Source organism: Ursus americanus, chromosome 33 (assembly GCF_024610735.1).
Source record: "Ursus americanus isolate L20-20 chromosome 33, mUrsAme1.1.p, whole genome shotgun sequence".
In the NCBI taxonomy this organism is placed as follows: Eukaryota; Metazoa; Chordata; class Mammalia; order Carnivora; family Ursidae; genus Ursus; species Ursus americanus.
The window spans coordinates 3,963,868-3,976,582 of record NC_142159.1 but is presented as its reverse complement, the minus strand read 5'-3'; the positions used below and the strand labels follow the sequence as shown (position 1 = coordinate 3,976,582).

The window sequence follows — 12,715 nt, the reverse complement described above, 5'->3', positions numbered from 1 at the left end:
ACCATAATTATCAGTCATTCAATGGCTTAATTTTTCATTGATTCCAGCCTCTTTTTAAAAATTTCCCTATTTTGAACATTTCACTATTAATTAGCAATCTTAAATGGGCAAGGTCCATTTAAAAAAAGGAAATAAAATGATACCATCCAGTCAGTGATGTAACTCAGCAGAAGGACTGGAAAAGTCTGTGGGTGAAACTGTTATCCTACTTACAGGTGGCCTCTATACCACACACCCAGCTTGTATACAAAGGGGAATATATATACTGAGAGCAGTAAGTTCCGTGGTCCAACGGTAAAAGGGCCTCTCCCCACTTCCCCATTGCTACAGTAGCTCAGAATTTCTTCCTCCTTTCTCCCTCAGCTAGCTGCTACCTGGCACCGTCACCTAATGCCTCTGTTTAAGATATCATACCATAGTGGGCTGTTTTAAGAGAGCTGACACTTATAAAGAGAAACGATTCCTTTGGGGTTGAGGGATGCTGGATATTTTCACGTGCCTTCTCTTCCATATAAAATGTCCATAACACTCCAAGTTTGGTTCTTTTCTAAAATGCATTTGAATCGTATTTTAGTAGTTCTGGGGTTAGCATCTAGATACGGTTTTTCCTTCCCTAGAAGGGAACAGAAGAACTGGAAGGAGACCTTTTCATTCCGAGTCCCTAGCATTATTAGTAGCAAAAATGAAGCTCCAAAGGATGGTATGTTTACGTGACAAACAAAAGTGTAGGGAGAGGGGCGCCTGGGTGGGTCAGTCATTAAGCATCTGCCTTTGGCTTGGGTCATGATCCCAGGGTCCTGGGATCAAGCCCTGCGTCAGGATCCCTGCTCGGTGGAGGGTCTGCTTCTTCCTCTTTCTCTCTCCCTCCCCCTGCCCACTTATGCTCGTTCTCTCACTCTCAGATAAATAAATAAAATCTTAAAAAAAAACTGTGGAGGGAGAGAAGATGTAAGTTTGCACCTGCTTTTATAGTAGTTCCGTAAGGCTGGAAGCAATGGGGAAAGGGAAGTAGAAAGGTAACAGAAAGAAGCAGGCCATTACTGGCACCAACAGAATAAAACAAATGGATGTGGAGGAAGATGTGCTCGGGACCTAAAATAATAGTGAGGCAGAGGAGCTGCCCTCATTCTTCAGGAGAAAGTCAGGCTCCTCCCAGCTCTTCATCTCCAACGCACCTGGGCACCTACTTTCCTTGCCCTTTACTATGACTCAACCACCTCCCTCCTCACCCTAGAGTCCCTGTTCAGGCTCCTCTTCCTCCATCAGTCTTTGTCCAGCTCCACTCATGTCCTAAGTGAAAAGTCTCTGCTCCAGCTCAGGTCTCCACCAGCATCTCGAATCTAAAACTGTTTTCATTCCCATTGTTCTTAGTCCAGAAAGTAGAGGAATTAAGGGCAGAGATTGTCCCCTACACTACTGCAGGAAGCAGGAGTCCTACATTGCTGGCACCCCAAAGTTGAGATCTACCCCCGTTTTCTCATGGAAAACTTACTCTATGTGAAGTTAAGGAAACTGTTCCTACTGCTTTTACTTTTAACCCCTTCCCCTGTCCGCCCTACTAGCCACCAGACTGAACTGTCCCAAAATGACTATCTGATTGGGTCATTTCCTTTGTAAACAATCTGTCAGTGGTCCTCTACTAACAAAAGGTGAAAGTCCAAGCTCCTCCCATAGCCTAAAAGCCCTGCGTGATCTGGCCTCTGGTTACCCACCCTCAATGCCTTTGCAATCTTCACTCCGGCTCGCCAGAACACCCAGTGCTCTCACTTGTCACTGTTGGGTTGTTTGCAGGTCTGTTTCCTCCACCAGGAATGCCCTCCTTCACTTCTCTGCCTCGGTGTCTCCTACTCAGCTTTCAGAACTCAGCTCCGTTATCGGTTCCTTTCAGAAGCTTCCCTGACTCCCCACGAGGTATTCCAAGGGAAGTATCTTTCCTCTAGGCTCAGAGTAGACCCAGCCCTTACCATCCAGGAGTGTCATGGTCTGTGTGCCTACCTGTCACTCCTACTAGACTTTAATGTCCTTGAGAGCAGGGACTATGTTTTGTATACACAGCATCTGACACCATGCTAGATAGAAGTTTATTGCATGGATAAATAAAGTTGATCCTAAGTTCATACATATGGAACTGGCTGGCATGGAAACCCAACTTTCACGTCAAATACTATTTCTGAAGGAAAACATATTTTGAGTTAAAAATAAACGCCTACGACGTGCCAGGCAGTGTGCTAGTTCCCTATATAAGTGCAATGTTGGAAAAATGACCCAACCTCTCCAAGTCTCCATCTCTTCACTGCAAAATAATACCTGGGGCTGTGAGCATTAAGAATAATAGAGAATCTATCAGTGTCTGGTGTAGTAGGAACTCAAAAATAGGGTTTCTTCTCTTTCTTTCTTTCTTTCTTTCTTTCTTTCTTTCTTTCTTTCTTTCTAAGATTTTATTTATTTGTCAGAGAGAGACAGAGCACAAGTAGGGGGAGGGGCAGGCAGAACAGGCAGAGAGAGAAGCAGTCTCCCTGCCGAGCGAGGAGACCAATGCGGGACTTGATCCCAGGACGCTGGGATCATGACCTGAGCCAAAGGCAGATGCTTAACTGACTGAGCCACCCAGGCGTCCCAGGTTTCTTCCCTTTCCTGTATCATCCAAAACCATTTAGAGAGTTTCGAGTCCCAAATAAAAAAATCTCACAGTGTCTAATATTGTAAGTATTTAAGAAATGTTTCTTCCCCCTTTCTTACTCTGGGACTGTTTAGGTAACTTCTAGTCCACATCACGAAACTTTTCCTCTGCATTCTGGGCTTACTCCCATGCTTCTTTGCTAATGGAGCTATGCTGGTTCTGTTACACAACCCTTTCATTCCACCTCCTGCTCTCGTCAAACTGACTTGTCCATCCTCCCAATATGCACCATGCAGGTGTCCCTTCCAAGACTGCCCTTCTCTCCACTTCCAAAAAGCCCACCTCCTCAATCAACAAAGACTCACTGGGCATAATTTATACACCAGATGACTGTGGATGACAGAGCACCTGCCAACCATAAGCTGTTATGGCTATGATGTAAGTAATTTCATTAATAATAGAAGTAGAAGCCACTATTTGAGTGCTCTTATGCTATCTATTTCTTTTTTTTTTTTTTAAGATTTTATTTATTTATTTGACAGAGATAGAGACAGCCAGTGAGAGAGGGAACACAAGCAGGGGGAGTGGGAGAGGGAGAGCAGGTTCCCAGCAGAGGAGCCTGATGTGGGGCTCGATCCCATAACACCAGGATCACGCCCTGAGCCGAAGGCAGGCGCTTAACCGCTGTGCCACCCAGGCGCCCCTATGCTATCTATTTCTAAGCCTTATTTCAACACATCTTCGCTACAGCCCTGTGAACTGGATATTCTTTTTTTTTTTTCCTTAAAAAAAGATGGCTGGGAGAGGTCAAACAGCATGCTCAAGGTTAAACAGCGGAGTAGCCCAGTCCAGATTCAAAGCCAGTCCAGATTCAAAACCCTGGTTTTGCTACAGAGCCTAAGCTCTTATTATCGTGCCATACTGCCTCAATACAGAGGAGGGAACACCCAATTCTACCTACTAGTCAGGAAGTCTACCTAATATGGTAATATTTGAACTCTGTCTTGAAGGATCATTCATTCATTCACTCCTCCAATGCAAATGCCTATAATATGTCATCCACTGTGGAAGCACTGGTGATAGAGCAGGGAACAAGCCAGAAGATCCCTATTCAAAGTATAAAAGGAAAGGCAGTGAACAAGTAATTACATCCACCTACTCTTCAGGCCTTCTTCTAACCGCCTATTGGAAGAAACTAATCCTTCCTCTAAACTGCCACAGCACTTTATTCTAAATGTTTCCTTCAGCAAAGACTACTTTTCCCTTTTCATTTAATTTTTTCCGATCATCAGTGACACACGTTCATTATAGATGTCACTTTCCACCTTCTCTCTTGTATTACTGTTATTTGCATACTTATCTCCCTATAAGAGTAAGTAGCTTAAATGTACAATAAATGTCAGACTGCTCTTGGATTGCCCTACAGAACCTTGCACGTCGTGGATAGTTTAATATTTGTTAAATGAGTCGGGAAAAAAAAGAAATTCAGTTTTGCAGACGATTTCCTGAACCAAAATGTTTCCCTTTAATGGTGAAAAAATGAATAATGCTTTTTTGAATGTCCTACCAGAATACAACAGTGACGCACCTCTTTTGTATACCAACCCATCAACAGGCTTCCATTTTAAACAAGGTTGAGAACACTCTGATGCCCTGCCACGTTTATCTAAATAGAATTCTACCCATATCTGATACATCTACAGAATAAGACCACGTGTGGTTATGGGTTCCTCCTGTGTTCCCTATCGTCCATGGTAGCAAATTACAGAAAGGTGCCAGAATAAACTATTCTAGAGGCTCCCCACAATTCAAAGGATTACCTCTGTTGGTTTCAGGTTCTTCAAGTATCACAAAGGAATCCTCATCAGCACCCAGCCGAGGTTTACTGGAAACATCTACCCCCAGTTGCTTAAGTCTATCCAGAGTGAACCTCCTCGCTTTTTCAGTTGGCACAATTACTGATTTAGTTTGCTGCCCGGGCTCTTCCACCTTCTCGTCTGCTTCTCCTGTTTTCTTCAGGCCTTCTTCTTCCTCCAGAGCATGAGGTTCAGGTGCCACAAGCCCTCCGGCCTGATACTCCTCATTGTCCTCGTTCCGGAGGAAGCTGGATTCCTGCTGTGCCACGGAGCTGTCCTCAGGTGAAGGTCTATCGTCACTCTGCTTCTGTCTCTCCTGAATTTCTTGCTCTTCCCTTCCCATCAAATCCTTACCGCAAGACTCATCTGATCCAGCAGGGATCTGGGGTTCCACTGAAGCTGCAGGGAGTGCATTAATGTCCATTTCATAGCTTGCATCTGTTGTCTGCTCAGAATCTTTGCTATGGTGGTCATCATTCTTCTCACTTGTATTTGCGGTGTCTGCGGTTTCTTTGGGATGGCTTGACTGATACTTAGATGACCTAGAGAAGGGAAAATGAGCTGAAGGTGAAAATTATCCTAAGTGTGAAACTCTCATCTCAGCACATAATGGTATGAGTTAAATCGGTTTTAGGAGTGAGGAGTCTGAACCTTTAACACCAGATGTTTATTACAAAAACGAATATTTACAAAAATTATAATCACAAGGAAAGAGAGTTCTTACTTCAGTAGCGCCATGGCATTTCCCTGGCAAGTGGGTCGGGGTTTACGTTTGAAGAAATCATGAATGGTTTTATTCTCAGGCATATGATATGGAAGATTAAGTGCAGACTCTATAAAACGGAACACAACAAGCAAATACATAGACTGTATATTCTGAAATGTCACTTCATATTCAGTTGACTAAACAGTACGGTAAAAGCCATCACCAGAAACAGAAAACACTCCTGGCTTTAATAAAGACAGCATCTAAGTACAAAAGAACTCCCTGAAGACCTGTGGCTTTTAAACTTAGTTGTGAAATCAAACTAATCCAGGAAGTTTTTAAAAAATACAGATTCTTGGGGCCCCTGGATGACTCGGTTAAGCATCTGCCTTTAGCTCGGGTCATGATCCCAGGGTCCTCAGCAGGCAGTCTGCTTCTCTTTCTCCCTCTCAATAAAAAAAAAAAAGTTTTGAAAAGTACAGATTCTACATGTTGGATGTAGAAATAAAGTCTAAAATTAAAAAAAAAAAAAAATCTGGGGGCTCTTGGGTGGCTCAGTTGGTTAAGCGTCTACCTTCGGCTCAGGCTGTGATCTCAAGGTCCTGGATCAAGCCCCTGTCAGGCTCCCTAGCCAGTGGGGAGTCTGTTTCTCCCTCTGCCCCCCTCCCCACTCTTGCGCGCATGCACTCTCTCTCTCTCTCTCAAATAAATAACATTAAAAAAAAAAAAAAAACAACTCTAACACCCAGGTTGAGCTTACAAAGATACACTGTGATTTGCCTCAAAGTTACTGTACTGATTTACATTACCTCGAATAAGGCGCTGAGTTTCACTATGCAGTTTTTTTAATGCTTCCTTACTTAATCTGGCTGCCTTCCTTTCCTAAAGAAAACAGAAAGTGAGACTACATTAATGCTATTATCCAGAAAGATATTCATGCTGCAAGAGTTTGCCCTCTCCAAGAAAAGAGGATGGAGAGAGAAAAGTAAGCACTAGTAAGTTCAGTACAATATAAATTCAAGATCATTTATTTTGCATATCACATAGAATTAATTCGACACAATCCATATTTGTGTCCCTACTATGTACAAAGCAATATGTTGGGTACCAGGAAAATATGACAGACATGATAAAATATTTATCCCTCAGAAATTCACAATCTCCTGGGGAAAGAAATCAACATGACAATTATACAGAGCTCTATCTCACCTTCCTTATGGTGCCTTTCGATAACTCAGTTTCTTCTTCAAATGGATAGACCTCACTCTCCAAAGACAGTTCCTTTTTCTAAAAGAGAAGATAACAAGTTGAAAAATATGGACAAAAATTACACTGAAGGGGCACCTGGGTGGCTCATGATTTCAACTCTGGTTGGTCTCATGGGTCATGGGATCCAGCCCTGCGTTGGGCTCCGTGCTGAGCGGGGAGTCGGCTTGGGATTCTGTCTCTCTGCCACCACCCCCCCCCCGCCCCCGCCGCACTGGAGCACACGTGCATGCACTCTCTCTCTCTCTCTCTAAAGGAAATAAATAAATCTTTAAAAAAATTATTTTAAAAAATTGAACTGAGGGGCGCCTGGGTGGCTCAGTCATTAGGCATCTGCCTTTGGCTCAGGGTGTGATCCCAGCATTCTGGGATCGAGCCCCACATCAGGCTCCTCTGCTGGGAGCCTGCTTCTCCCTCTCCCACTCCCCCTGCTTGTGTTCCCTCTCTTGCTGGCTGTCTCTCTCTCTGTCAAATAAATAAAATCTTAAAAAAAAAAATTGAACTGAGATAAGAGGATACTGCCTACTCAAAAGATTGCTTTTCAACATCACATCATTGTTAATAACAAGCCAATAATTATCAAACAGAAAGTTATTAAACCTACAGCATCCCAATAAAGCCTAGAAAAAAATTTGCTGTCTCAAATGGAGCTTGGGCTCTCATTTCTTACACTTCTTTATTATATCTTTCCCTGAGGAGGGACAATGACTCCCAGGGAGCTAAAGATAATCTTAACAAGAACAACTGTGCTTCCAAACACTCAGCACAATGATGTTTGACTACTGCTTCTCTTTGATACCTTTCCAGAAACATTTTAGGTTCATTTCATAGAGGCCACAGGATTATAAAATTTATATCTCTGCGCCATTACTTACCTGCTTCTTATACAATATAAAGTATCTCATTTTTCCCCCTAACATTCCTATGAGGGCTGTCAAATTCCTGGGGTATGTAGGTGGCTCAGTCGGTCAGGCATCTGCCTTCAGCTCACATCATCATCTCAGGGTCCTGTGAAAGGGTCCCACATCGGGCTCTCTGCTCAGCAGGGAGCCTGTTTCTCCCTCTCCCCCTGCTCACACACTCTCTCTCTCTCTCCCTCTCACTATCTCTTGCTACCTCTCTCTCTCTGTGTCAAATAAATAAATAAAATCTTAATTAAAAAAAGAAATACTAGCTTCCACACAAGTTAGCATGTCTATCACCTGTACTGCCTGATTCCAAAATTGACAGCCACAAAACTTAAATCAATTGCCACATGTTTTTCTTCAGTTCAAAAAAAGAGATTCCAACAGTAAGTCAGAAAATAAAACAAAGATTAGAAGCAGTGGGTCAGCTCTTTTGCAATCATCTTTTACTTGCCTTGTGCTTTTTTACTTTGTTTTTCATAGCTGCCCTTATGGATTCTAATGACTCTTCGTCTTCCAATGCAGAGTTATTTTCCTCCTCCTCCTCCAGCCCAGTTTCAAAAAGATCTTTATCCACAAGAAGACAGCCACTGTCATTAAATGGCTGTTTCACATCATCTTCCTGGACAATGCATAAAGAAAAAGCAAAATCCAATCACCCAAACTCCAATATTTCACATCATAAGGTAATTTGGATCAGGCCATAAAAAGCCCATATTACATCAGTAGACAAATATATGGCATTCTAGAATATTCTCCCTGGTTCCTACCCATAGTCATCCTTTGAGGTCCATGCTGTGATTTTACTATCCCAAACCAACTTAATAAATTATATATATATATATTTTTTTTTTGAAAAGTCAATTAAATACTTATTAAGCAACTACTTTATAAAACTTGAGGATGGTTTCTCTAGTTAGCAAACAAGACTTGCCTAAAAAATTCTCCTCTGAAAGCTAATTTTCATCAGACCAGAAGCAGCAATTACTCCATGTGCTTGCAAAGAAAATGGAAAGCTATTTATTTGGAAGTGTCCCCTGCTTACCCAAAATGGAGAATGAGACCAACAAGTTTTAAATTACGTATCTCATTACTTGCAATGCGAAACAACCAACTCGAAACTATATGCTAAGTGCAGAAACCTCAAGAGCTAAAAGTAACTTTTTCTAAGATGTTAAGTTCATCTGTCTTAGAAAGAACAAATTTATTCTTGTAAATATACCTCATTTTTCGTTTCCTTCTTTTTTAGCCGCCTGATTTTTTCCATCTTTTTTTCCTCTTTCTCAAGTCTTCTCTTTGATTTCATTTTTGCTTTTCCTTCAATTCCTTCTTTATCACATTTGGGTTTTTTAGAAATCTTTCTGTCAACTGTGAAGTCCACAGAGTTTTCAGATTGGAGACTCCGGTCTATGCAAGGCATCACCTGGGTTTCAAGATTTTCCTGATACAAAGACTCCTCGATGTCACTTTCAGCACTGCCTGCCAGAGTTTTGAAAATCCTTCTGACTTTTCCATTCTTTCCAGCATACAAATTCTCTTTATTTTCCTCCTCGATACTGTCATAGGGAGTTTTCTCTGGAGAGGCATTTGTGTCCTCTCTCTCAGAATCACTGTCTTGTAATACCTTCCTGCTTTTCAATTTCCTACTCACGAATAACTCTTCATCTGAATCTGGAGGGAACATAATTTTTTTAGAGGTCTACTGTCATTTGGCCCTCCTCCTAGTCCCACTGCTCCTCAAAAATATCCAATTATCCAAGTGCTATGTCACCTTGTGAAATTATGTAACTACCACTAAGAACTGATTGTAGCAAAGCAAATGTAAACATAGATTTTAAAAAACATTTTCCCTGGAAAAATGTCTCTTACTTAGAAATATAATTATATATATTTACAAAGTGTAAAGTTGTTCTAATTCTTCTGGCAGGTGTTAAAAATCCTTTTAGTAAAGGATGAATGCATTCAACAAGGCAGTGATAGCTTCTAGACATTTTATATATTTTATTCAATAACATAATAGAAATGGTTAATGTCAAAAGGGTACAAGCACTATTATTTTGTTTTTATAATAAATAAGACAAACAATAAGGTTAGGCATTAATAATTAAACGAACCAAGAGAATAATGAAATCAGTCCACTTACAACCCAGGCCCCCACATTCTATGCCTAAAATAAAAATCACTATTACAAACCTCCATCACTCAAGGGCACGATGGTTTCGCAGCTGCCTTGTCCACTGTCTGAAGGACTATCGGCGTCTTCCTGTGAAATGACCTTTGGATCACTGACTTCTAGGTGAACCTAGAAAATAAGAACATACTTTGCACTAACCAACTGGCGACAAAAAGCTCTAAGTACATAAAGATACACAAATCATAGGATTGTAAGGCTGAAGTAAGGAAAACACCAATACGATGGTTCAACAAAGGGATGACATTAAGAATCAGTGGACAAGGGGCGCCTGGGTGGCTCGGTCGTTAAGTGTCTGCCTTGGGCTCAGGGCGTGATCCCAGCATTATGGGATCGAGCCCCACATCAGGCTCCTCCGCTAGGAGCCTGCTTCTTCCCCTCCCACTCCCCCTGCTTGTGTTCCCTCTCTTGCTGGCTATCTCTCTCTCTCTCTCTCAAATAAATAAAATCTTAAAAAAAAAAAAAAAAAAAGAATTAGTGGACAAAGGGCACCGGGCTGGCTTGGTTCAGTGGAACGTGTGACTCTTGGTCTCAGGGTTGTGGGTTCGAGCCCCACAATGGGTATAGAGATTATTTAAAAATAAAATATTAAAAAGAAAAAGAATTACTGGACCAAAGAAACCAAAAATTCATTGTTCACCTTTGAAGAATACTATAGAACCAACGCTTTATTTTGAGTAATGGCACCTAAACAAAAAGAATCAAGCATTTATTACACGTTTTTTGTTTGAACTGCTTCTCACTGTATCCAAATGACATGTTAAATAACATCACAGAGATGCAACCAGATGTGAAAAACTCTATAGAACAAAGTATGCGTTTCCTTAATAGTAAACTGCAAGAAAAAAAGAAAAGGGAGGGAGACCTATACAGAGTTAAGATACATATACACACACACATATCAACAATTGCAATACGCAGACTTTGGATCCTGATTCAAATAAACTGAAAGTATACATATGAGTCAATGAAATATGAAGACTAACTAGATATTTAGTATTAAGCAACAATTCTAAATATTTTAGGTGTGGCGGTAATATCTGTGGTCATCTATTTTGGAAAGCCCTTATCTTAGAGATGCATAATGAAGTATTTGTGGATGAAATGATGTCTGGAATTTGCTTCCAAATAATCCATTGAGGGGGAAAGTGGGTGGGACTATAAATGAAACAAGATTGGCACGATTTAATAACTGTTGAAGTTAGGTGACAGGTTCATTATACCTGCCTTTCTATGTTTGTATATGTTTGAAAATTTCCAAATAAAACCATTTTACAAGTCCCAAGTAAAAAATATTAGTACGGGTGTGTTAGGTGACTTGACCAGTTAGTGACCAGGCTGATCGTAGACGCCAGATCTCCTACATCCCTGGTGTTCTTCGGGCTTTGAATCCACTTAAGGGTGGGGGGGAGGGGGGGAGGTAAATATTAACATCTGTAAAGTAGTAGGGCACTACCTACCTCAATGGTTTCTCAAAAAACGATTAAATTGATTTAAATGTTTGGTACAATTATTTAAATAATAACCAAAGATAACAAGTACTGAGGATCATCATTCATGTACTGATGATTCTCTCAACAATCCAAAGCAGTAAGATTCTCTGTGGACGCAGAAACTGAGTTTAGGTAACCATATAACTCAATACATGGTAACGCTCTTAATCACTTTATTCTAGGCAAATTGTACCAATATCAGCAACAGTCAGGGCCAGGAACAGGGTGAGGACAGAGTCGAGTCTCAAAAACCTCAGTCATCAATATAAAAAAAAAAAAATCAAATTGGCAAACTATGGCTCATGAGGTCAGCCAACTACTTTTGTAGATCAAGTTCTGTTGGAACCGGGGCCAGGATTAGGAGGAGGTGAGGTGGAGTAGTGCAAACGCAGGGTTTTGCTTTAATTTTTATTTTAAAAAATACTTAATTCAAATACTATAATTACTGAGTTCTGGGGAGCCGTCTTAAATTTTGCTCCCAAGGCTCACCCTAGTCCCGGCCCCAGGCAAGAACACGGGTGTGGAATCAGATGTTTCTATGCCTGATCCCGCCAGCGATCAGCCAGCCACCAGCCGGGAAGCCCCGAGACTGCTACTTTTCTCGGGGTTCCGTGCGATGACCTCAAAGCCCCCTAGAAACTCAATTCCGAACTCCTAGAGACTCCCACCGTCCATTTCCGGGGAACCCCGCCCCGCAACCCAGGCGGACCTGGGCCTTCCTCTGTTTTGGGGGGGCTGAATAAGGAAGAGCCCGGCTGCAGGAAACGCGCCAAAGGGGAGGCCGGACGGGCGGGGCCAGCTGAGGAACCGATGGGCTGCCGGGTGCGCGCGCCGCAGGGGCCACAAGCGACGCCGCGGAGCGCACCGAGGGGCGGGAAGCCCAGCGCGGGACTGGACCGCAGCGTCTCGAGCCCACCGGACCGCAGGGGCATCCCGCCAGGCCCGACCGCGCGCCGCGCCGCCACGGTGCACGCCGGGAGCTGTAGTCCTCCCAGCCTCCGCGACCCGCTCCGCCGGGCTCGACCCCTACCCCACCCGCCCCTCGGCGCCAGGCCTCTGCAGCCGCCATGGCGGCCTGTGCACGAACTCACCTCAGAAACCACTTCGCCGGTCATGACTCCGGCTTCCCCGGCGCTTTGCTGTAACGGAGCAGGTCTCCGGTTCTCTTAGCCGGGGTACAGCTGCTCCCGCGGTCTCCAGTCAGGCAACAAGGTTCGAGCTTTCGCGCCCAGCCAGAGTGGAGGCCCCGCCCTAACGATTGGCACCAATCCGAAGGAGTCCTTCTACATGAGGCCACGCCCCCCACACTGTCCTACCAATCACGAAGCGCCTTCGGCCAATCGCGCAAGTATAATCTGGGTTGGGTTGGCGGGTCCCGGCTCCTCCAGTCAATAGAACCTAAGGGAGGCTGGGGGTGTCGCGTCTGCGGGACGGAGGGGCCCTCTAGCCTTGCAAGGGGGTAACCAGGCGAGTGGTGGCCTTTGACCTTTGGCCCTTGCCGCAGCTCATTTTGAGGAGTAAACCCTCCAAGCGGGAAGTGAGCTGGGAGAAGATCCCAGGGCAATTGAAGGCACCTGTGGGCATTTTCGCCAGGACCTCCATCCCTGGAGTAGCTAGATCCTGCCTGCTCCTTCTTGTACATAGCATTCACGCCACTGAACATCGACAAACAAAAATT

The 12,715-nt window shown here is 43.3% G+C and overlaps 1 protein-coding gene across 1 annotated transcript in view; it reads right to left on the bottom strand.

The window, feature by feature from the left end:
- Positions 1-12,381, bottom strand: part of CLSPN (claspin) — a 30,486-nt gene extending 18,105 nt beyond the window's left edge. The window contains exons 1-8 of the mRNA XM_045782548.2: positions 12,129-12,381; positions 9,547-9,655; positions 8,576-9,024; positions 7,808-7,975; positions 6,392-6,469; positions 5,992-6,064; positions 5,201-5,309; positions 4,441-5,018 (exon numbers count right to left, since the gene is read on the bottom strand). Of these exons, the coding sequence (XP_045638504.2) occupies positions 4,441-5,018; positions 5,201-5,309; positions 5,992-6,064; positions 6,392-6,469; positions 7,808-7,975; positions 8,576-9,024; positions 9,547-9,655; positions 12,129-12,152 (1,588 nt within the window). The 5' untranslated portion in view covers positions 12,153-12,381. The remainder of the gene's footprint in view (positions 1-4,440; positions 5,019-5,200; positions 5,310-5,991; positions 6,065-6,391; positions 6,470-7,807; positions 7,976-8,575; positions 9,025-9,546; positions 9,656-12,128) is intronic.
- Between the last annotated feature and the right edge of the window lie 334 nt (positions 12,382-12,715).